The sequence below is a fragment of the Phyllostomus hastatus genome, unplaced genomic scaffold, assembly GCF_019186645.2.
Source record: "Phyllostomus hastatus isolate PE091 unplaced genomic scaffold, TTU_PhHast_1.1 phas_contig_86, whole genome shotgun sequence".
Lineage (NCBI taxonomy): Eukaryota > Metazoa > Chordata > Mammalia > Chiroptera > Phyllostomidae > Phyllostomus > Phyllostomus hastatus.
The window spans coordinates 94886623-94911095 of record NW_025333977.1 but is presented as its reverse complement, the minus strand read 5'-3'; the positions used below and the strand labels follow the sequence as shown (position 1 = coordinate 94911095).

At 34.5% G+C, this 24473-nt stretch overlaps 1 protein-coding gene across 14 annotated transcripts in view; it reads left to right on the top strand.

Annotated features, from left to right (window-relative positions):
- The window catches only part of DLG1 (discs large MAGUK scaffold protein 1), a 280465-nt gene that overhangs the window by 106841 nt on the left and 149151 nt on the right, over positions 1 to 24473 (top strand). For 9 of the 14 annotated variants that reach the window (XM_045850849.1, XM_045850855.1, XM_045850853.1 and 6 more), the window contains 2 exons: positions 13196 to 13294; positions 21714 to 21767. In XM_045850849.1, the coding sequence (XP_045706805.1) occupies positions 13196 to 13294; positions 21714 to 21767 (153 nt within the window). The remainder of the gene's footprint in view (positions 1 to 13195; positions 13295 to 21713; positions 21768 to 24473) is intronic. The other 5 variants (XM_045850859.1, XM_045850858.1, XM_045850857.1 and 2 more) reach the window with 1 other exon arrangement.

The following is a 24473-nucleotide window of genomic DNA, read 5'->3' as shown; positions in this document are numbered from 1 at the left end:
TTGATAATTTCTCAGCGACAACTGTAAGGTGCTTTAACTTTATGAAGAGAGAAGGTTTGAATATGAGGACACAAACGAAACTTGCCCAAAAACTTCAGTGGTCTGTGAGAATCAAGTTTGGGAATTTGATTATTATGTTATCAGTCTTCAAAAGACTTAAAACTTTGAGCTGTCCCAAATCACCAATATGGATGAAGTCCCACTCACATTGATGTGCCATCCAACAGCACTGTGGACATCAAAGGAGCAAAGACCGTGGCTGTTAAAATTCTAGTGGTCATGAGAAAACACAATTTCACTGTTGTTCTAGCCTATTGTGCAGATGGGACAAAGCTACTACCTATGATTATCTTTTAAAAAAAAAGTTTCTAAAAGAAAAGATTCCAAGTGGAGTTATTGTCCACATGCATGAAAAAGGATGGATGAAGAAGGAGGCATAAAAATCTGGTTTAACTAAATCTGGTCAGAAGGCCTGGTGGATTACTTAAAAAACCAGCTTTGCTTGTTTTGATCACTTCAAAGCCCATGTCAAACAAAGTTCAAAAGCAATCTAGACTTGAAAACCCAACTTGCTGTGATACCCAATGGGCTAACCAGCCAACTGCAGCTTCTTGATATGTCAGTAAACAAACTCTTTAAGGCCCTAATAAAGAAAGAGTGGATATTGTGGGTGCAGACTACTGGTAATGATTTAACACCTACAGGCAGAATCAAGAAGTCATCCATCACCCATGTTTGTGCTTGGATCCTAAGATCATGGAAGTGGTTGTGAAATCGTTTAAAAAAATACGGTATCAGCAATGCTATGGATGGAACTGAAAATGATGAAATTTACTGGGATGAGGACAGTGACTCTTCAGAAGACACCAGTGATACAGAAATTGAAGAATACAATACCTCTGATATTCACAATGGCAGAGAGTTCTTGGCCTTCTCTGATGCATAAATATGGTGAATTTGTTATTAGTACATAAAATTTCTTGTGCCTTGTATCTGTTCTTGAGTTTTGTAATTGTTAGATGAAATTTCTTGTACAGTATCTTCAAAAATACTAAAATTCCTTTATAATACATAAAACAAGTATCTAAACATAAAAAATGGATTTAAAAAATTAAAACAAGATTTTTTCCCCTGAAAGTGTGGGCTAAAAACATGGGTATACATTATACCAAGCAAAATATAGTACTTCCCCTGGCACTTTTATTTAAATAACATTTTCAACCTTCATCTTTGTTTCAAAATTTAGAATTTGATAAAGCTAAAAATAGTTCTTCAGGCAATGTGCAGAATAGTAACATAATTATCAGCTTATTTAACAAACCTTAAATAAACCAATTGGCATGCTCATTTTGCAGGCACATTCAAATCGGTCAACAAAGAGTGGATCTATTTTGTGCAAGTGTAAACCAACTGGCTGTGACATCTGGAAGCAGTGGAATTTTAGGAGAGGCTTCAACAGTACTTATTCTGCCCCTAGATAAATTTATTTAAAAGATTTTTCTCACCTGTTAACAGGATCCCTACCTATTCATTCTTAATCCTTTAGTAAACCCCAGTGTGGACCTTTCTGGACTGTTTTTACAGATTTGGGAAATCTAAACTGTGACTGTTGACTCAGCCAGCTCTGGAGTGTGAAGAAGTTATGGCAGAATGGGACCAATTGCTTGCCCTACGAATTTTTTGTTGGTCCTGAGAAAAATAACAAGATTATAATCTGAGATTTGAATCAGTCAAACAGACCTAAGCTCCATTTTTCTGTATTTAACTCTGACTAATATTCATAGAACCATCTAATGTGTCAAAGTGTTAGGAATTTGAAAAAGAAATTAGTTTGAAAGTGTTTTTGAAAGAAAGAGGAAAAACAAACAAGAAGCATAGCAATCTTGGGTATTGATTGTTTCAGCTGTTCTAAGTACCATAGCAGGATGGGGTGGGATGGAATGGGGCATAGAACAAAAATCATTATTTTAGTCACTTCTTCCAAACTGAAAGGCTACATACAGTATAGACCCTAAATTGTTTCAGTTATGAGCACAGCTTTATTATATAGGCCTTTTTTGTAAAAATATTTTAAAGAACTCTAAATGAAACCTCAAATTTTCATATGTATTTCATGTTTATTTTTTAATTCTCACTTCCATTTTCTGAGGGAGGAGTTGCTTATTTTTATTATCATAATTTTATTATCATTGCAACATAATTAAACCAACTATTGTTAAAAAAAAATTAGCCTGAGTGTGGGGCGGGGGGGGCGGGCGGTGTGGTGCTCCACCCTCAGAGCTCCCCTGGCCACTGTGGATGATGATAAGTCTACCAAGACATGATCTGCTTGGGGAGGAAAGGTGACCAATCTCTCAGAGAAGGGCCTTTAGCCTCTTTTTCAGTGGGCTTTTATTAGGTTTCGCTTGCATAGGAATACAGGGCGTATATGTAAAGCTCATTAATCATTGTCAGGCAGTAATGATCAAGGAATAAATAACACTCAAAGAATTCTAATGGCTTATTCTGAGTCAGGGTCAGATAGGGTGACATCAAAGGGCCATAAAACTTTGGGAAACAAACTAATTTTATGCTTGGATCCTTATCATTTAAATTGAGAGTATGCTTAGCAAAGCAGGTTTCACAGGATTTTATGCATTCTTTCTTAGGCCTGATTAACCCTGAGAACCACCTGTTTCTGCACAGGGTTGCACCACCCTCTGGCATTGTTTCAGGCCTGAATCAGGTGAGGGGTGCAGGAAGCCAAGAGATTAGGAGACTTTTTACAGATAGAATGAGGACTCAGGCTATAACAAAGCTGAGGGGTGAAGGTCCATTACCCCTTTTCTGTAGTCCCCTAAGTACTTTCCTGGTGGTCCCTTTGCAACTGTACCTTAGATTGTTCCTCCCTTGAGGAATCTTACCCATCATTGACTATCCAGCCATCCTCCAGGGGCCAAGCAGGTGAATGAAGTAAAGGGGACAGAGGCAGCACCCATGCCAGGAGGATAAGTTTTATCTCCTTAGTGACTTATGGTCCCAAGGTCTTTTTTCTCAGCCTTAGCCATGGGGGTTTACAGCTTCTGAAACCAGGAAGGGCAGTTCCCAACACTTGGGTGTCTTGAAATTATTTTCTTTTTTCTTTTTAATCACACTATAGCCTGTAGGCCAAATCTAGCCTTTCACCTGTTTTTATAAATAAAGTTTTATTGGAATACAACCATCCCTATTTGGGTTTTGCCTATGGCTACTTTCAAGCTGCTATACCAGTTGGGTAATTGCAACAGATACTGCATGGCCTATAAAATTTAAAATATTTATTACCTGGCTTATTTCAGAAAAAGTGTGCTAACCTTTGAACTAAGGATTAATGAAGTATTCTATTTTTTTCCAGGATGTTATATATTGTCTTTGCATTAAAATTATAGTAGTAACAATAAAGATAACAAACTCTTTCTAAATTATTTTAAAGAGACAATGCAGTAACTGCTTGAGCATGCTATGCTGTCTTTAGGGGATGATAGTCTGGGTATATTTTTTAATTTTTGTCTGTTTTCATTACTGACACTATTTCAAATATCCCCATTTTCCCCTGAATCTCTGTGCTGCCATGTACTAGCTGTGGTACCTTGAACAAATTGCATAAATTCTGTGTCTCTTTCCTCCACCTATAGAAAATAGGGATGAAAATGTTATCTGCATCAATTTAGTGAAAATTAAATGAGACAATACATGTGAAGCCCTTATTATAATACCTGACATAAGAAGCTCACTTAACCATCATTGTCATTATCATTTTCATCACCACTCCTGTAAATACCACTACCATTTTCACTGGTTCCATAACATACTTTGTCCTTTTAAGTGATGAATTTAGAGCTACGGAGAAGCCATCTAATTATAGAATGGTAAAGAATTATGTTTTAGCCAGAGGATTGGTAACCTTGACAGAGTCTACCAGGAAAACAGATACCACAGCAGTTATTTTAACAAAAGATGATGTGATATGGGGGGTTGTTTACAAAGGAATTAGAGAATTGAGAATGACAAATGAAACACCAAAGTGAAACAGAAACCACAGGAAGCATCACCACTTGATTAGGGACCTAGAGACTAAACTGAAGTTAGTAGATCCTTGAAGTTTAGAGGAAGGACACCACAGGTTTTAAATATGAGCTGTCAGTGAAATTTATACTTTAAAAAGGAAAGAGATGAGAAAATGCTGAAGTAAGACCTGTTTCTTTTTTTTTTTTTGTCCCAAATAGGCCAATTTAGACAATTAGCTATTGCTAGATAGAGAACAACATGAAACTGGCAAGTTTTTAGTGTTTTTATAGTTTGATACTTATGTTCTAAGGCTGTCAAATGGTAGATTATCTTCAGTACCTTCTGATTGGTAATAGCTGGCCAAGCACACAAAAAAAAAATCTTTTAGCAATATCTGCTATCTATATAGAATGAAAGGGGACTCGGGGGAGAGATAGATGTACACAGTCTATTCCTTTAGTCATTTTATCATTTTAGAGTACTAATGAAATCTGTTCTCTTAGCAGTCACTGGGTTTCATTTATTCAACAAATACATAATAAATACTCCCTATGTGCTAGGTAGGTACTATTCTAGGCACAGGGCACACAGGAGTGAATTCAACAAGATCTCTACTTTGCCCTGACCAGTGTGGCTCATCTGGTTGTAATATCCTGTAACCAAAAGGTTGCAGATTTGATTCCCAGTTAGGGCACATACCTAGGTTGCACATTAGATTCCTGTTCAGGGCTCATATGATCCCAGGTCCAGGCGCGTACAGGAGGCAACTGATTGACATTTCTCTCTTGCATCAATGTTTCTCTGCCTTCCTCTGTCTCTCAAAAGCAGTGAGCCCTGGCTGGTGTAGCTCAGTGAATTGAGCACAGATCTGCAAACCAAAGGGTTGCCCATTCAATTCCCAGTCAGGAAATATGCCTGGGTTGCAGGCCTGGTACCCAGTTGGGGGTGTGTGAGAGGCAACCACACATTGATGTTTCTCTCCCTGTTTCCATGCCTTTTCCTCTTTCTAAAAAAAATAAATAAATTCTTTAAAAAATAATAAGCAATGAAAAACGCGTCCACGAGTGAGAATTAAAAAGTTTTTTTTTTTAATCACTGCTTTTATAGAACTTGTGTTAAAGGGGATGAAGGCACATAAATGTAATTAACTAAAATATGTAATATGCTGGAGAAAAAAGTAAAAAAAGAAGACAATAACAGGTGTGTGTATTTGTAAGTGTGCGGTGGGGGTTGACAGGATAACCAAGAGGGGCTTCAACTGGAAGGTGATATTTGAGTGAAGACATGAAATAAGTTGTGGAATTAAAGCATGTAGATATCCAGAGCAAGAGCATTCTAGGCAGAGGAATAATAAATAAAAGACTCTTAGGCCAGAGCATGTTTATGATAGTTGAGGAACAGCAGGGAGATCAGTGTGGTGAAACACTAAGCAGGTGGAGTATATTAGAAGACAACTTCAGAAAGGCACCTAGTCTGAATCACTAGATACCTGCAGAAGAATGAATACACTAGGGTTAAATATGAGTATTAAGAGCCCATTTTAGGTTAGTAATCACAAAGTCCATACTTGTGTGTGTTTCTCTATCTACATTCTGACAAAACCAAGTTTACAAGTTTACCTTAATTTTTTGTATTCTTAAGATAAAATAAAGTTTTTAAATATATTTTATTGATTATGCTACAACAGTTGTCCCATTCCCCCCCCCCCTTATTCCCCTCGGCCCCCTTCTAACCTGCATTCCATTCCCCCGCTTTAGTTCATGTCCATGGGTCATACATATAAGTTCTTTTGCTTCTACATTTCCTATACTATTAACCTCCCCCTATTTTCTACCTACCATTTATGCTACTTATTCTCTGTACCTTTTCCTCCTTACTCCCCACCCACTCCCCCACTGATAACCCTTCATGTGATCTACATTTCTGTGATTCTGTTCCTGTTCTAGTTGTTTGGTTAGTTTGGTTTTGGTTTAGGTTCGGTGGTTAGTAACTGTGAGTTGTCATTTTACTGTTCATATTTTTTATCTACTTTTTCTTAAATAAGTCCCTTTAACACTTCTTAAAATAAGGGCTTGGTGATGATGAACTCCTTGAACTTGACCTTATCTGGGAAGCACTTTATCTGCCCTTCCATGCTAAATGAAAGCTTTGCTGGGTAGAGTAATCTTGGATATAGGTCTTTGCCTTTCATGATTTTGAATACTTCTTTCCAGCCCCTTCTTGCCTGCAAGGTCTCTTTTGAGAAATCAGCTGACAGTCTGATGGGAACTCCTTTGTAGGTTACTGTCTCCTTATCTCCCACTGCTTCTAGGATTCTCTCCTTCATTTTTACCTTGGCTAATGTAATTATGATGTGCCTTGGTGTGTTCCTCCTTGGGTCCAACTTCTTTGGGACTCTCTGAGCTTCCTGGACTTCTTAGAAGTCTATTTCCTTTGCCAGATTGGGGAGGTTCTCCAAATAACTTTTCCACTTGTTGTTCTTCCTCTTCCCCTTCTGGTACCCCTATAATTTGAATGTTGGAACATTTAAAGATGTCCTGGAGGTTCCTAAGCTTCTCCTCATTTTTTTTTTAATTCTTGTTTCTTTATTCTTTTCTGACTGTTTCTTTCTTCCTTCTGGTCCATTTCATTGATTTGAGTCCCAGTTTTCTTCCCATCACTATTGGCTCCCCATACATTTTCCTTCATTTCACTTAATGTAGCCTTCATTTTTTCATCTAATTTGTGACCAAATTCAACCAATTCTATGAGCATCCTGATCACCAGTGCTTTGAACTGTGCATTTGATAGGTTGGCTATCTCTTGGTCACTTAGTTGTATTTGCTGTGGAGCTTTGATCTGTTCTTCTGTTTGGGCCCTTTTTTTTTGTCTTGTTGCACTTGTTACATATGAGGGGCAGAGCCTTAGGTGTTCACCAGGGCAGGGCAACCCAGTCCCTGGGTTGTGATGCTGTATGTGGGGGCAGCGTCAGAGAGGGAACAATGGCTCTTGCTCCTCTCTCTGTCAGATTTCAGTCCCTTCTGCCACTTCCCCCAAGCAAACTGGGCCTTTCTGGTGCTAATTCCCTTGTGGGTGGGCTTGTGCACATTCTAGGACCCCATGAGTCTCTCCAGTTAACTCTCCTGTGAGGCTGGGAGTCTCTTCTGGCACCTCAACCCTGCATAGGTGTTTTCAGTCAGTGCCCAGAGGATCTATTTCCCTCACTGGGACCCTGGGTTGCGTTGTCTCTTTGCCCAGTTTATTTGCACAGAATGTGGGACCGCCCAATCAGCCAGCCACCTGGCTCAGTGCCTTGCTTCACAATCTCCTCCTTACTGGGTCTGACCATTGCCACCCCACACCTGGGGTCTGCCAGCCACCGCCTGCACGCCCAGGGTCCGTCTGCTGCGGTCTTGCTCGCCCAGGATACCTTACACACCCCAGTGCCACTACTTTTTGTGCCACAGCTCCTCTCCGGCCAGCTGCCCAACTCTGCCCTTCCTACCAGTCTGGATGAATGTGTGTATTTTAACTCCTTGATTGTCCAACTTCCATACAGTTCAATTTTCTGTCAGTTCTGGTTGTTACTTTATTTTTAAATTGTTGGTGTCCTTATTTTCATTGTGTGAGGAGACACAGTGTGTCTACCTGTGCCTCCATCTTGGCCAGAAGTTCCTAAATCTAATTTTTAGTTCCCTGTTTACTTTAAATTTTTAGTGGTTGTTGGCTGATCCTTCTACCAGTACAATAGACCAGCTGAATGCTGGTAGAATACCATCTTTTCATAATTAATGGGTCATAAACCTTAACTAAATATCATGAATCTTACAAGCAGAAATAGATTCATGGACTAGATGATCTGTCTGTATGAACTAAGAAATCTGCACCCATGTTTCTGTAATAGGATTGTTAATCACTAGATCTGTTTTTCTGTCTCCCCTGTGTTATTTTAAAATCAAACATTTGTATTTTTAACATCCTAGTGATTTGTTTTAAAATACATCTAATTTTATTAACATTTGCTTCTGAGATAATTATGACATAATGTCATATGCCCGTTTTTGGTTTTTTTTCCCACTGCACCAGTTTATATTGAAGGTACTTGTTTACAGTAACTGTGGCAAAAGGGCCTTTGAGGCAAATAAGAATCAGATTTAAGCAAGGAAAAACACCTTTATTTTGAAGGTACTGCACCCCTGTTGAGTACAGTGCTTTCCAAACAGTTTTAATATACCTAGAGTGCTGTATTTTATCCTTCTATAAATATTAAAATGACTCAGGTTTTTTTCTGGTTTCACCCTCCCTTCTGGATAGCTTCCTTGACATTTGATAGAAAAACATGTCTCACTATGACATAGTACATCTTTAAACAAAGGAATTTGGATTGAGAATATTAACTATGCTATATCTCCCCTCCCCCCCCCAAAAAAAGAGCCTTATTGACCAACAGTTACACAAGGATAATTACTTTCTGTATTATCTAAGATACTGATAATGAGATTTTCTAATTTATGTATTTCATTTTCTATTAATGTAGTATACATTTATTTAGACCTTATTGAATTTTTATGTATATCCTAAGCTCAGTTTACCCCATTCATATAGCATATTAATGTAAAATGTAAACAATTATTATCTAGTAGTACTGTTTCAGTTATCTTTCTTCAGTTTCATTTTATACTATGAAAACCGTTTCAATAAATAATTTCATGAGAAAAGAGATTAAATGTTATTTAGATAGCTTTGCAGATCTGCGATATGAAAGATAATTTTTAGTGGCTATTGTGGTTGTTATTCTTCATAGTTCTTTCTCACTCCCAACCTCTCATCAGTCATCAGACACACAAATTATATATGCAAAATCTATCTTGATTTGACTGCTTGTGCCCCATCACCACCATTTGGTTTCAGCCACTGATTCCTTCTCAGCTGTATTGTCACAGCAACCTCCCAATTGTTCCTTCTGACTCATCCTGTACCAGACAGGATTCATATTCATATACAGGGTGGAACAAAAGTAGGTTTACATTTGTGAGTACACAAAACATAGTTTATTCTTATATTATTAGTACAAATAACTGTAAGCTTACTTTTTCACAATCCTGTATAAAAACTACTTTAGCTATTTTAAGCAGAGATTTAATACAGGTGGGTACACTTTAATATACGTTTTTTTATTTATTGTTGAATAAATGGGAATGTGGTACATAGTCACAAATGTAGATGTGCATGATGTGCATAATATACATTATGTACATGACTGTACCTAATGAGGCTTCAAACCACTTTTAGGAAAATCTGTTACATTTTAAAAATAGATTTCATAATTTTAAGATCTCACATTAAATGTAAAGCTATGAAGAAAATTAGTCAGAATCTCTAAAAATGAGTCAGTTTAAACTTTTTTCAGAAAGCTGTTGATATGAATCCTGGTATAAAAAAAGTACTTTTAAAATACATACAATCCAGTTATTTTACAGGAATTTACAGTTCTCTGCAGTTTTCTTTGAGGTGGTGTAAATAGTATAACCTCTGTTGTTATGGAAACAGGTCTCTGAAGGCAGCCTCAGAGGCTAATGATTCCATGGTGTTGCTGTGGTTAGAAACAACTGAGACTATGAGTCACCTGGTCAAGAATTTTTTTTAAACAAAACTCTTTGGAGCTGATCTTATTGATACAAATGGAGCAGGAAAAGGATGATGACTAACCACATTAAACTATTGTCTAATGAAATTAGACAGGAGACAGGAGGTATATAAGATTTTTCAAGTTGAAAACACTTATGCTGAAATACCTCCTCTTCTGTAATAACCCAAATATTATGGTTACTGCATATTGCTGGCTCATTATTTAGAATCTTAAATTGATATTTTCTAATTTAGAATCTTATACAGGTCCATATCATTTGATTATCTATTAACTGTTTGAGGCTGTATTTTTGTTTCAAAAGAAAATTACTTTATTGTTTTGTAATTCTTTGTCACCTGAATTGGCTATTAGCCGTGGCTAGGAAATGATGTGTGTTGTCAGTTGTTTTTTTTTGCAGATTTTCTCAGCAGTATTTGCCTTTCTTAAGTTAGAGGCAGGAGCATATGTTCTTTTTCAAAGTACTTGCTCAATGTAGTATAGAAAGTGGGGTGGAGTAAGATTGTATAAATTTCAGGATTTTTTAAAAATAGGGGGAAGGAGAGAGGAAATAGCAAAATCTAATGGCTAAAAGTCTCTTTCTATAGGAAATAAACCCAGTAACAGAAGTCCAGCAATGTTTCCTAATTCCTCATAGCTTACCTTTTGTGAGCTGAACTTCAGTTGTAAAATGAAGGGTTGAACTTGATCCCTGCTTCTTCATCTTCACATAGTTCTATGTATCATTGAAATTTGTTACCATCTTTTACAATTTATTTTAAATAGTTTCAGTTTATTTGCTAGAGAATGAGATGATAAATGATCATAATTGATTTTCTCTTGATATGAACAGTAGATCTCCCATTTCTTACACTGCATTATAATAGAAAATTAGAAATGTAGAACTCGAAATGAAGAGACAGGAGGGAAAGCTGCTTATAATCCTGCCCCCAGAGGTTAACTTTTGAAACACTTCTTTCAATTTTTTTTAATACTTTTCATCTTTCCTTTTTTATTTAATGTCATATGATAGGCAGTATCCCATGTGACTTACAAACTGTTTTTTACAGATGATATATAACTGTCGCCTAATATTTATTTAGTCTTACATAATTATCATTATTTGCTTACCATTTCAATACCTTAGGATATTTAGGATATTCTACTTTTCCCCAAGTATAAACAGTGCTCAAGGGAATATATTAAGAATATTAAAACATTTGCTTTTTGAATTATTCCCTCAGGGTATATTTCCGGAATTATTAAGTCAGAGGTTAGACATTTTTACCACTATAGACAATTACTGCTGAATTGCTTTTTGTAAAGTTTGTATGGATTTATATATCCAAGGGCAGTGTGAGAGAGGACCTGTCTCCACACATTAAAATTACTTTGACTCTGTTTTATTGTGGTAAAATATACAGAATAAAATTTCCCATTTTAATGAGTTTTAACTGTATAATTCTGTGGCATTAATTATATATTCCCAGTGCTGTACAGTCATCACTATTTCCAAAACTGTTTCATCACATCAAACTGTGTAACTATTAAGCCATAACTCCCCGTGCTCTTCTCTCTCTTTTAATCTACTTTGTATCTCTATGAATTTATCTACTCTAAATATTTCATAGAAGTGGAATCATACAATGTTGTCCTTTTGCATCTGGTTAATTTTACTTAATATAATATTTTCAAGATTCATCTATGTTGTAGCATATTTCAGAATTTCATTCCTGTTTATGGCTAAAATATCTATTTAATGCATATACCACATTTTGTTTATTCTTTCATCTGTGGATGGAAATTGGGGTTGCTTCCACCTTTTGACTGTTGAAAATAACACATCATTGAACATTGGTGTTAAGTATCCTATTCCCTGCCTTGAGTTCTGTTAAGCATATACCTAGGAGTAGGTAGCTCTGGTAATCTATGGTTAGTTTCTTAAAGAACCACCTAACTGTTCAACAGAGTCTGCACCATTTCCACCATTAGTTTTTGAGGGTTCTAGTTTTGTACATTCTCACAAACACTTGTTACTTTTCTGTTTTTTGTTTTTCCTTTTTTATTACAGCCTCCTAGCAGGTGTGAAGTGATATAGTAACTTTGATCTGTATTTCTCTAATGAAGAGTTAGTTATGTTGAGTATCTTTTCATTTGCTTATTGGTCATTTGTATATCTTTTTTAGAGAAATGTCTACTTAAGTCCTTTGCCTGTTTTTTAAATTGTCCTTTTGTTGAGTTCTTTGTATATTCTGAATGTTAAGCCTTTATCAGGTGTGATTTGCAAAGATTTTCTCCCATTCTGTACATTGTCTTTTCACTTTCTTGATAATGCTCTTTGGTGTACACGAGGTTTTAATCCTAATTAAATCCTTATTTATTGATTGATGTCAGTTATACTTTTTTGATGGTCATATTTAAGAATACATTGTCAAGTTCAAGGTCATGAAAGTTTACTCCTTTTTTCCTGCAAGGTTTATGGTTTTAGCCTACATTTAGGTTGTTGATTAATTTTTAGTTTTTATATATGTTATAAGGTAGTGCTTTAACTTTTAATTTTCATGTGGATATCCAGTTTTCCCAACACCATATTGAAGAGACTTCATACCTTTTTGATAAATTTGGATTGACTGACATGATAGATTAAAAAAGTCAACATTTTCATTTTGTTTTGTATTTTTATCATTGAGGAAAAGCATAGTTTCAAGTTTAGCAATTTGTTTTAACTGTTTTTTAATGTACATTGTCCTCTTATTGATTTAATGTTTTTATACATGTAAAATATGTCATTGTATAGCAAACATTTATAAATCTGTTTATAGGGTTTGGGACTTGTTAGAAAACACCCTTCTGTGTTCCAGTTATATCTTTATTAAAATAATTGAATAAAGTCAGATGAGAGTAATTGAGTGTAAATATCAAAACTTTTTAGTTTAAATTATGTCCCTAGAGTTCCCACATCTTTTTTTATTTTTCCCAGAATATACCTGACATATTATCAATATATTCAGTGAATGCTAATTTAATCAATGACTTTACAGGCAGGTTCTTATAGTAGATTAATAGCACAGATTAAAGTATACAGAATCAATTTTGAAGTCCTTTGAATGTTTTGTCTGTGAACTTGTGTGTCCCAGTTACCTACCTGATGGGCTAATGGAGTTATTTTTGATTCTTTGAATACAAGGAGTTAAGTAGTCAAATATATTTGGAATACTAGAAAAATATTTTGTTGTCTGTCTCTGAAGCTAGTGACTTGTCTCCTAGAGGAGCATTATAAGTTAGCTTTAGTTATTTTCATTTAAATATCTGAGAGGTGGTCACTTATTTTAACTACAGAGTAATTAAAACATTTGTTTAATTATTTTGGACTAAAAAATAATTATTTCTAAAATAATTTCTGGAGACCATTTTCTCATATAAATTGAGGTAATTTATTAGTATTTTACCTATTTCTCAGTTATTTCTGAAAACTGTAATTTATCTTTATGACAGAACTTTCTGTTGTGTGTTTCCTTTTTACTTTGGTATTTTTCCTGATTTTTTGTCATTGATGATTTTTAGCCAACAGAAGCTGTACCTCTCTCTCCTCCCACTGTCCCTGTGATCCCTGTCCTGCCAGTCCCTGCTGAGAATACTGTCATCCTACCCACCATACCACAGGTTTTTATTAGTTTCTTTTTTCTTTATAAAAATTTAATTTGCTTTTAATGTTTCATTTGTATTTTTTCAAAGTGTTTTAATTATTTTTTGTTATATTTGATAATTTACTTTATGCTTCAATTCATATCTTTAGGGAATTAAATATTTGGGATTTAATATAAAGTGGGTTTCAATATTTGCCATTTTATTAGGTTGTCTTTGAAATAGGACACATTCTAAACTTTATAATGCTGAACCTCCTTAGATTTGTTATCATTATTTTTGTTTTTACAAATGTGAAACAGTTCTAAAATATTTTTGTTCTTGGAAATCTTGTTTATTTTCTAAAGATAATAAAAATAATTGTCTTCCTGATCTTATACTGGATGTGTTATTTTATGTAGCATTTTGTTTCATATATATATATTTATCTTATTTGGAAATACTCATCTTTCATTTGATTAGATAACATAATTAACATTTATTCATTATAAACAATAGTATATATATAAAGTATGTGGGAATTCTTTGTGCTATCTTTGCAACATTTCTATAAATCTAAAACTTTTCTCAAATAAAGCTGATTTTTTTTTTAGGTTAACATGTAAAAGCCAAAGAATAAAATGAAATAATAGCCAAATGTCATAGACTCTCACTCAACCTTTTTCACTTTCAGAGCTTTAGTAGTTCCAAGTGATGGCTTATTAAGACACTAACTGCCTTACCAACAGAGTTATCCAAAGTCCAAATAGTGGTAGTACTATTCAGTATAGTAATATAATCTTCGGTGGGAAAGATCTCAATCTTACTCAAAGTGTAAATAAGTATATCTTTAGGTATGTTTTACAGTTGTTGATCTATAGCAAAAATCTAGGTAAAAATAATGTTTCTGTATAAATGCAGTTTCCAAATAAGTTCCATGAAGGGAAACAGGTGGGTATCAACTGTGATTACTCACATCACAGTGCATTTCCCCTCTCCTAAAAAATGAAAATCAATACGAACATCATACAGGATAGGATTTTAGGGGAAATTATAGGTACTGCACTGAGACTTTAATAATTCTAAACAAGCAGCCAAAGGATTATTATAATAAGGTAGCATCTTTCCAAGTATCTAGGATTTAGTAACACAATATTTTTTAGTATGAGATTTGAACGTTTATTTTACTCTTCCACTTAGTTCATCTGTTTATATTAAAATAGTTTTCTAGACTCCTTTGAAATTTTGTAGTAGCTTCTGTTTTTACTATATTCAGTAGGGAACCTGTTTCCTGTTCAGCATTCTATGATTTATTTCCTCCAAGAGTCCTTAACATAGCATCATGCTACAGTTGGAAATTGTTGGGACATAGCATAGTCTTGTAGTTATGAAGCTCTTAGAGTCAATTTGATTTGGTTTGGAATTCCAGCCTTACTACCTGCTTGCTAGCTGTATAACTGAGCAGTTTACTTAACCATTCTGAGCTTCTGTTTGCTCATCTATGGCACTGAAGATGATAGTAGTACTAACTTGAGATGTTTTATAATAATTGAAAGAATAACAATGCATAGGTAGTAACTGGTATGTAATCTTGGCTATTCATATTGTTATTTCATATTTCTTTGAGATAATAAATCAAGGAACAAGATTTAAAAAAAAACAAACGAGGATATCTGCACAAGAGAAGTGTATTTATTCTACCTAGCCTCATTTTAGTTTTTAAATATACTACAAAATTCCATGTAGTGGAATTTAATAATTTATATTGTATTGTGTGAGAAGCCTACGGGCATCCCTTATTTTCCAAAATAAGTGTTTTCCTAATTAATCCAGTATAACATATACATTATAAAATTCATATACCTGATTAAAATGTTTGTCCCTAAATAAGTTTTGAAGTTCATACTTAATATATAAACCAATTTTAACATTTTAAATGGATATAATTTTTTCTAAGCATGTACTATACATTTTAGTTGCATCACGATGTAATAGAAATGGAAGGAAATGACACAAGATTCAGAGTCTAGTTCTGCCTTTGTGACTCAAATAAGCTACTTAAGCTTTCTTACTTTTTATACTCCCATTGTCTACTAAAATGGGGGAATAACACCTCTTTGACTACTTCAAAATGAGTTTGAGGATCAGGCAAATTAGACAGAAGGATAGCTAGTAGGTCATACTTGTTTTTCAATATTTGTAGATCTTTTATACTTTTCAGAATGATTTTATATTGATACCACATCATTTAAATTTTATGAAAGCCCTGTAAAGTACAAATTATCACACTTATTATACACAGTGTTACAGAAAGAGATATATTCAACAGCTGCTTGAAGTTGCAGAAAGAGAGTATGTATTTTATAATGCGACCTACCTCTTCTTGACCTAATTCACCTTTCCTAGCCTCACCCTTTTGTGGCTGTGTGATGGTGGGGAAATTACTCAACTGCTCAGAGCCTCGATTTTTCCACATAGAAACTTAGCACATAGGAAGTGAATAACAAATACTGGTACTTCCTAATAGGGATATAATAATATAATTTCTATGAAACTTGCCTATTAAATACACAGGCTTATATCCACCCCAGTGTAAATATTCTTCTCTAAAACCACATGCTTTAGACCTCTGTTTCTGCCAGTTGTAAAGAGCTATCATGTAATGAAGATACCGTTGAAAATACCATTTATGCTTATTCCCTGTACCTTCCTCCCCATTCTCCCCTCCCAACTGATAACCCTCCATGTGACCTCCATTTCTGTGATTCTGTTCCTTTTCTAGTTGTTTGCTTTGCTTTTGTTTACTTACTGTTCATATTTTTATATATTTTATTGATTATGGTATTACAGTTGTCCCATTTTCCCCCTTATTCCCCTCTGCCCTACACACTCCCTCCCACTCGCATTCCCCCCCTTTAGTTCATGTCCATGGATCATACATATAAGTTGTTTTGCTTTTACATTTCCTATACTATTCTTACCCTCCCCCTATTTTCTACCTACCATTTATGCTACTTATTCTCTGTACCTTCCCCCCCTCCACCTCCCCTGTTGCTAACCCTCCATGTGATCTCCATTTCTGTGGTCTGTTCCTGTTCTAGTTGTTCACTTTGTTTTTGGTTTTGTTTTACGTGTGGTGGTTAATAATTGTGAGTTTGCTGTCATTTTACTGTACATGTTTTTTATCTTCTTTTTCTTAGATAAGTCCCTTTAACATTTCATAAAATAAGGGCTTCGTGATGATGAACTCCTTTAACTTGACTTTATCTGGGAAACACTTTATCTACCCTTCTATTCTAAATGATAGCTTTGCTGGATAGAGTAATCTTGGATGTTTGACCTTGCTTTTCATGACTTTGAATACTTCTTTCCAGTCCCTTCTTGCCTGTAAGGCTTCTTTTGAGAAGTCAGCTGACAGTCTTATGGGCACTTTTTTGTAGCTAACTGTCTCCTTTTCTCTTGCTGCTTTTAAGATTCCTTGTCTTTAATCTTGGGTAATATAATTATGATGTGCCTTGGTGTGTGTTTACTTGGGTCAACTGCTTTGGGACTGTGAGTTTGCTGGACTTCCTGGAAGTCTATTTCCTTTGCCAGATTGGGGAAGTTCTCCTTCATTATTTATTCTAGTAAGTTTTCTGTTTCTTACTCTTCCTGTTCTTCTGGCATCCCTATGATTCGGGTATTGGAACATTTAAAGTTGTCCCAAAGGTTCCTAAGGTTCTCCTCATTTTTTTGAATTCTTGTTTCTTCATTCTGTTCTGGTTGAATGTTTTCTTCTTCCTTCTCCAAATTATTGATTTTAGTCCCAGTTTCCTTCCCTTCAGTGTTGGTTCCCTGTATATTTTTCTTTATTTCACTTTTCATAGCCTTCACTTCTTCTATTTTGTGCCCGTATTCAACCATTTCTGTGACCATCCTGATTACAACTAATTCAACCTCTGCATCTGATAGGTTGGCTGTCTCTTCATCACTTAGTTCTATTTTTGAACCTTTCTTCATTTCTTGCATTTGGGCCATATATTTTTTTTTTTTTTTTTTGGTCTCGGAGTGCCTGTTACGTTCTAATGGGTGGAGACTTGGGTATTTGTTAGGGTGGGACAACCCACTTTGCTGAGTTGTGGTGCTGTATGTGGGGGAGGGGTCCAAGAGGGAATAGTGCTGCTTGCTCCACTCTCCACCCACTTTCAGTCACTTGCCCTGCTTCCCACAACCAAATTGGATCCTTCTGGTGCTGATTCCTGGGTGTGTGGGCTTGTGTATATTTTAGGACCCTGTGGGTCTCTAACGAACTCTCCTGTGAAGCTGGGAGCTTCTCCCACCTTCCACAATTCCCATAGATTTTTACAGCCAGAGGTTTTGAGGCTTTATTTTCCCACACTGGACCCCTGGATTGCTTGATCTGTCTGGCTTCCCAGTTTTTCCTCCTGGTGGTTTATCCTCAGGCAAATGTGGGACCTCCTGCTCTGCCAGCTGCTGCCTCGCCCACCCAGTCCTCCAACCACCACTTTGCAGTGCTTCCTCTCCACTCCAGCCACCCGTCTCCACCCCTCCTATCAGTCTGAATGAGTATTTCTTCTTTAACCCCTTAGTTGTTGGACTTCCATACAGTTTGATTTCTGGCAGTTCTGGTTATTTTTTTATTTTAAATTTGTTATCTTTCTTTTGATTGTGCAAGGAGACAAAGTGTATCTACCTGTGCCTCCATCTTGGTCAGGTGGCCCATTTTAAAATAACTGGGTCATAGAATTCTTTTAATGCTGTGTTTTAAAATCTAAAATCTGAAATTGTGTTAGGATGCTGCAATGTGTTATAGCAGCACTCCCTCCAAGGGCATTTGAAATTGAATAGTAAAAGTTGGATGAGCAACATTATGTTTTTTTGTTTTGTTATTGATACTTGGGTCAAATTCTTTAGGGGTTTATTTGTTCCTCTTTCTGGAATATTTCTGCCTCTTTACTACATACCCCAACATCTCTTAAGTAAATTGTAGGGTTTCATTGTCCAAGTCGAAACATATACAGTGGTGTATTTTGGCAGAAACCACTATGGTTGGTTTACAATGTATTTTCTTTTATTTTACTTCATTGGGCCCTCATACACTTCTCTTGGGTAAAGGCATATGTTGTTGCCCCTTTATAAGTGGTGGAGAAAATGAGTTTCAATAACATTTGTGATTTACTGCACAGTCAAAGTCACTGAATGGCAGAGTGATTTAGAGAGACCTAGAACCAAGTCTTTTGATAAGTATCACTTGAAGCAAATTTCAGGGAAGGGTCTTTCTTAATTTGAAATAACTTTCACTCCCTGGCCAGGTAAGCTAGTTAGAGCATCATCTCCATACGCCAAGGTTGTGGGTTTGATCCCAGTCAGGGGACATACAATAATCAACCACCAAATATATAAATAAGTGGAACAACAAAGAGATGTTTCCCTTCTCTCTCTCTCTCTCTCTCTCTCTCTCTCTCTCTCTCATTCTCCCCCCATTCCTCCCTCCCCCTCCCTCTTTCCTTCCCTTACTTCCCTCCTTCATCTTCCCCTCCCCCCTCTCTTTCTCTCGCTCTCTAAAAATTAATTTAAAAATTAAATAACTCTCACACAGATTTTTTTTTCCAAGTCTTGTTGTTATTGTTTGGTTTCCTCCTAAACAAAGCTGATAACTCCATGCTACCTGTTCTGCTACCCATTGTCCTGGTTATGAATTTGTTACTGTTTTTTATTTTAGTGCTCTTTACCTCAGCTCTCGGAAAGTTTATTCTTTCCTGTAGCCACATTTTTCTGAATCTCTTCCTTCAGAAATTGCCTGTCCTTTAATGTTGGTGCAATGGCATTTTGTCTTTCAGAGTTGCAAATCTTAAACTCCAAGCCCATTCAAATTGTGCCACCCCATTCACTTGTATTTCCATGTCTTCCAAATTAGAGAGCTATGGAGGACTACTTTGTCAGATACCATTTCTATATTTTACGACAGGAATTTAGAAAATCTCAAGTTAGTAAAGGCATAATTTATTTCAGTGGAAATGTTTTAATTCTCTACCTGTGAACATAGTCTTAAATATTTTTATAGTTTTAGATGGCTAAACTCAAGGCAATCAAATCATTCCTTTGGCTTTACTTATATAGGCTCTTATTTTGGACTATATTTTGTGATATGCAGTTTTCAAATTACTATGATTTCTTATCCTGATGTTAGTTTTGATTGAAATTCTTGCTTAATCATCAGTGTGAACATTTGTGTTTTTTTTCCAATTTCAAATTTTATGCCTGTATTTTTTCTTCAGATGAGATCATTCACTCATGGTTATTCTAAGATATATCTACAATAAACATATGCATGTCACTCATCTAATTATGTTCTTGAAGTCAAAGTTACAAATTATTTTTATTAATCTGTATTATTCTAAACTTTAAGTTGAAATCAATTTTATGGTGTGAATGTTAACATTTTAGTAGCAACTCTGAGTTAACAACTGTCTTAGTTATAAACTCTTACAAACTGAGTGCTTGATTTACTCTAGTTTTTCTTGCTTTACTAGTTTATTATGAAAATTTCTCCAAATACTCAAATGCAGAGGGAATAGTATAGTGAACTCTTTTACATACTCATCACCCAACTACAATTCATTCATCAACTTGTGTTCTCTTATATATGATCTACTGTAGCAGCTCCCACTTCAAACTTCTCATTGGTTTTATTTTGAAGTAAATTTAACACTATGTGATTTTTTTTGTATATATTTCAATATAGATAGTCTTTATATTGCTAGAATCAAAAATGATCTTCTCTACAGTGATGTTGGTGCTCATGAGCAGCTAACATTGTAATACTTTTGGTATAAATTAGATTTTGATTAAAACCAACTTTTCAACTGTATGGTTGATAATACACGGGGAGAGACAACCAAATGACTTTCTTGCCGTATTTTTAAAGAATATAACTTATTTTGTAACTTTAAATAGACTTGTTCTTTTTGTGTAATTGCTTAAGCAAAGTAGGGTGAGGTTGTACCATTAATTTTTTTAATTAAGTGAAATATTATCAATTTGAGGTATTTCATTAGGTCATTGGAAAATGAATATTTTCAAATATTCAGAAAATCTCATATCTGTAAGTTGACTAGCTTTGCTTAAATAGCAATTTTACAAATAGTGTCTTTACTAGATTTAGTTTTCACTGAATCATTCAAAGATGGACTATTATATTTAAAGGCAGAACTGCTCATAAAAGTTAATGTCATGCTTATACATAGTTAAAGTATTACCTACTTATTTTTAACTTATTGCTTCATGTAGCCCAAATGCATACTGTATAATTATTTAACTATGACTGTGTTGTATTTAAGTGTTTAATTATATGATCATCCGTATCTCGTACTTCACTGAAAATAATGTAAAACATTTGAACTCTAAATATATACTTTTTAGAAGAGCCCATACACTTGTAATAAAATGGTTATGTTGTATACAATATTTGTTTCATACAGCTTTTATACATAATCCTTTAATAATTGTAGAACTATTAAGTATTATAAACATATCTGCTACCAGTTTGTTTAAAGGATAGTCATCTTTTTATTCTATGAAAATGTCATTTAATTTGGTACCTCTGTACTTTTAAATATGTAGAAGAAAGATAATTTTGAGGTGAATTACATCAGTTTTCTAGTATGTTTCTGATATGTTCTATGTTTTTCATTTGGCATTAATTGAATTTTATTCTTTAAATTTTATTTCATCTACATAATAATTATTTTCCATCTCAACCAGAAATCCAAGGCTTTTTCAATCCAAACTTAATTAGATGTATGGTTTTGTTTTTGTGTGCATGTGCATGTGTTTTGGGGTGCATATGTGTGTGTGTGTGTGTGTGTGTGTGTGTGTGTATTGCTTGGGTTTGTTTTTATTATTTTTTTATTGTAACCATTGCTATTCTTTGAATTATCTAGAATAACAGTTGGAAAGCAATAATTCCAGCTGAAAATTATTGGGGGCTTTTACATTAACAGTGTCTTTCCAATTTCCTAAAAGTTTGTAATTGATTTCTTTATGTGGTAGGGGTTTTTTTTTTCCCCGTGTTCAAACACAATTCACTGTGGGAAAGGTTTTTTTTTTTCCTGGGTAATAAAATGACTGGAATCTCTATGGAATCCTTGGGAACAGAAAAACTAATGATTTCTAAGTAATTCAGGAAGAGTTGTTTGTTTTACTAAAGAAAATTTGGAATTTTTAAGAAGGCTGGTGAACTTCTTTGCACATCTTAAGAAAATTGTCTGTTTTAGCAGAAATAATCTTTCCATTTGTTGCTGGAAACTGGATACATTGTTTAACGTATGCAAAGCTCGTATGAAATTACAATTTAAGAAACAGCACATCTTTCATATGCTTCCAACATATGTATATATTAATATATAATGTGTCAATTTTCCTGTTAAGCTAACACATTTACAATTCTTTTTTTAAGGCAAATCCTCCTCCAGTACTGGTCAACACAGATAGTTTGGAAACACCAACTTATGTAAGTTCCATTTCATCCTCACGTTTAAATAATTCTGCTTTTCCTGTTTACTTTTTGATATAAATATAAAGACCACAGAATTATTTTTTCTCATATATTGTACTTAAAATGCTGTATCACCAAGCTGCAGTGTTAAAGTGAAGCAGTGCTGTCTTTTTTGTCATTTCTTTTCCTAATACTTATGCAAAGAAGAAATGTTGAAATAGAAATTTATGGTTTCATTCCTAAATTAAAATCATTAACTTTTGCCAAAGGCTATTTCAGACCGGTGGTCACTAACACAATTGCCATATGTTCAAAGAGTCATTTCAGAAGTCTAAGTGGGTGACTTAATTTTTAATAACCAGGTTTATGTGTATATTCACATATTAAAATAGTTATAAGTATGTAAATTTAAATTCATTGGTGTTTCTCTCTAAATTTACTTTGTTGAAAAGCCCTCTTTCCCTTATAGATAAATAGCCAGAACAACAAAATCTGATCTAACGTTTTTTACCCCAAAAGAAAAATGTCTTTGGATATGTTTAAGCAGAAGTAGTGCTTGTACATTTTTTAAATCAAATGGCACATAATTTCATAAGCTATAAAGATCCTTTCCCTTTACTTTTGAACTGTAGTTGATTTCAGGCTATACTTTAAAACATTTTATTTGGCTTTATATTTTTAGTATTTATTTGAATATGGATATATCAGATATTTGGAGATTTTGGAAAACCTCAAATAATACTTAAAAACAAACAAATGCTACTCCTCACTTATTTTTTTCAGAATCTTTCCAATCAGTGTTACCTTTCACACTGATGTGTAGAGTACTTAAGCTGAATTTTGTTTGTGCGTTTGTCACTATTCACATTTCTTTCTCCTTCACTTATTGTCTTTGTTGACTTATTTTTTGCTTAGGGGCAGAGTCAGTGATTAAATATTTTGATATTTCAGACCCTTTCAACTAAAATATTAATATATAATGGTTAACAGAGAAAACAGTAATATCAACAAAGAAAATAAATACATATGCATTTTAGGGGAAATGTCAACTAATTGAAAGCAATATAAATATACTAAGCAGCGAACATGAAGTAAAAGTTGTTTGATTTCCAATTTGTGTGACATAGCATTCAAAAAATACTTTTCTTGCTCAGCAAGTTTTGCTGGGGGTCTCCAAGAGCACTCACTACCCACTTTGGGAGATTTTCTGGAACTCATAAGACTCAGCATAAGATTTATTACAGCTATATAGTAAGTCAGGATCTGCAGTCAGATTATGACTAGATGTATAGAGGAATCCATGTTTAAATTTCCTTATACTTTTTTCCTCTGATGAAGTGTCACACAGAACACTCTTTTCCCTAGCAATAAAATGCAGCAACTTGTGTGGAGTATTTCTGCCCAAGGAACTCATTATGGATTCAGTGCAATAATTTTTATGGCCAGTTCAGCTAGGCACCCTCTGTCCATCACATACCAAATTTCCAGGCTCCCAAAAGGGAAAAGCTGGTGTTTAGCATAAAATGCATTGTCTTTATAAACTAGCCACAGTAAATTATTACCCTTTCAGTTAGGGAGTGGTGTTAACATGCCCAAAGTCATTTTCTCAACTATCTGCTAAGATCCTTCTAGAAATAGCAGCCTTAGGCCTGATATGTTAACTCTTTTCTGGACTTAAAGCAGTAAGATAAATTCTAGTTCCTCAAGCAATATTTGTTGGAGTGTGCTACTTGATTGTACTTCAAGAACACAGTGTGAAATGTTTGGGTAATAGCTATCTTCTGTGGCTCTTGCTTCATGTAGGCAAAAACCATGTGTTTTCTTTGGGGTAAAACAATCTTAAACTTTAGGAAATAGGAATTTAATTCTGAAATTTAAAATGTATTCCAGAATCATTTTTAAACTTATTGTTCCTTTGTTAATTCCCTAATCAACTATGTATTGATAAATAAAAATAAGACAAATTATAGCTGCTACCTTAGAACACATTTTTGCCCTTTCTGTAGTCATTACACTTCCCCAAATTAAGTAATTGAACAGGTGATACATGCACATGGTACAAAATTCAAAAGATACAAAAGGCTATCCCATGAATAGTAAATGGTTCTTCCACTTCCGCTTCTAGTCTTCCAGTTTCCCTTGACTAAAGCACTAAGTGTTAGTAGTATCATATGTCTGTCTATAAACATTCTCTGCATATACATGCATAAGTGTGTTGTTTCTAACCTTTAACCGTGTAAAACCAATGCCCTGATAATTTTTTATATAGATATGTTGTGTATATATACAAGTATATATTTAGAACATACTAATATACATAGATTGCTCAAAGAGTATCAATTTTTAGATTTGATTATTATTGACAATTTGCACTTCATAGAGTTTTGCCCATTTATAATTCAACAAAAAGTATCTGTTTTTTACCCCATACTGCCAACCAGCACAGTGTGGTAATTAATTTTTTAATCTTTTGTTAACAAGTTTAAACTGTATTAACTCATTGGTTTAATTTGCATTTCTATTTATAGCTCACCTTTTCTACCTTTTCATCTTAAAATTTTTGAGATATTCACATACCACAAAATACACCTTTTTAAAGTGATTTACTGGTTTTTAGGTTATTCGCAATATTATGCCATCACCACCACTTTCTTATTCCAGAACATTGTATCACCCTATAAAAAAACTTCGTACCTGTTAGCAGTTACTCTCCACTCTGCC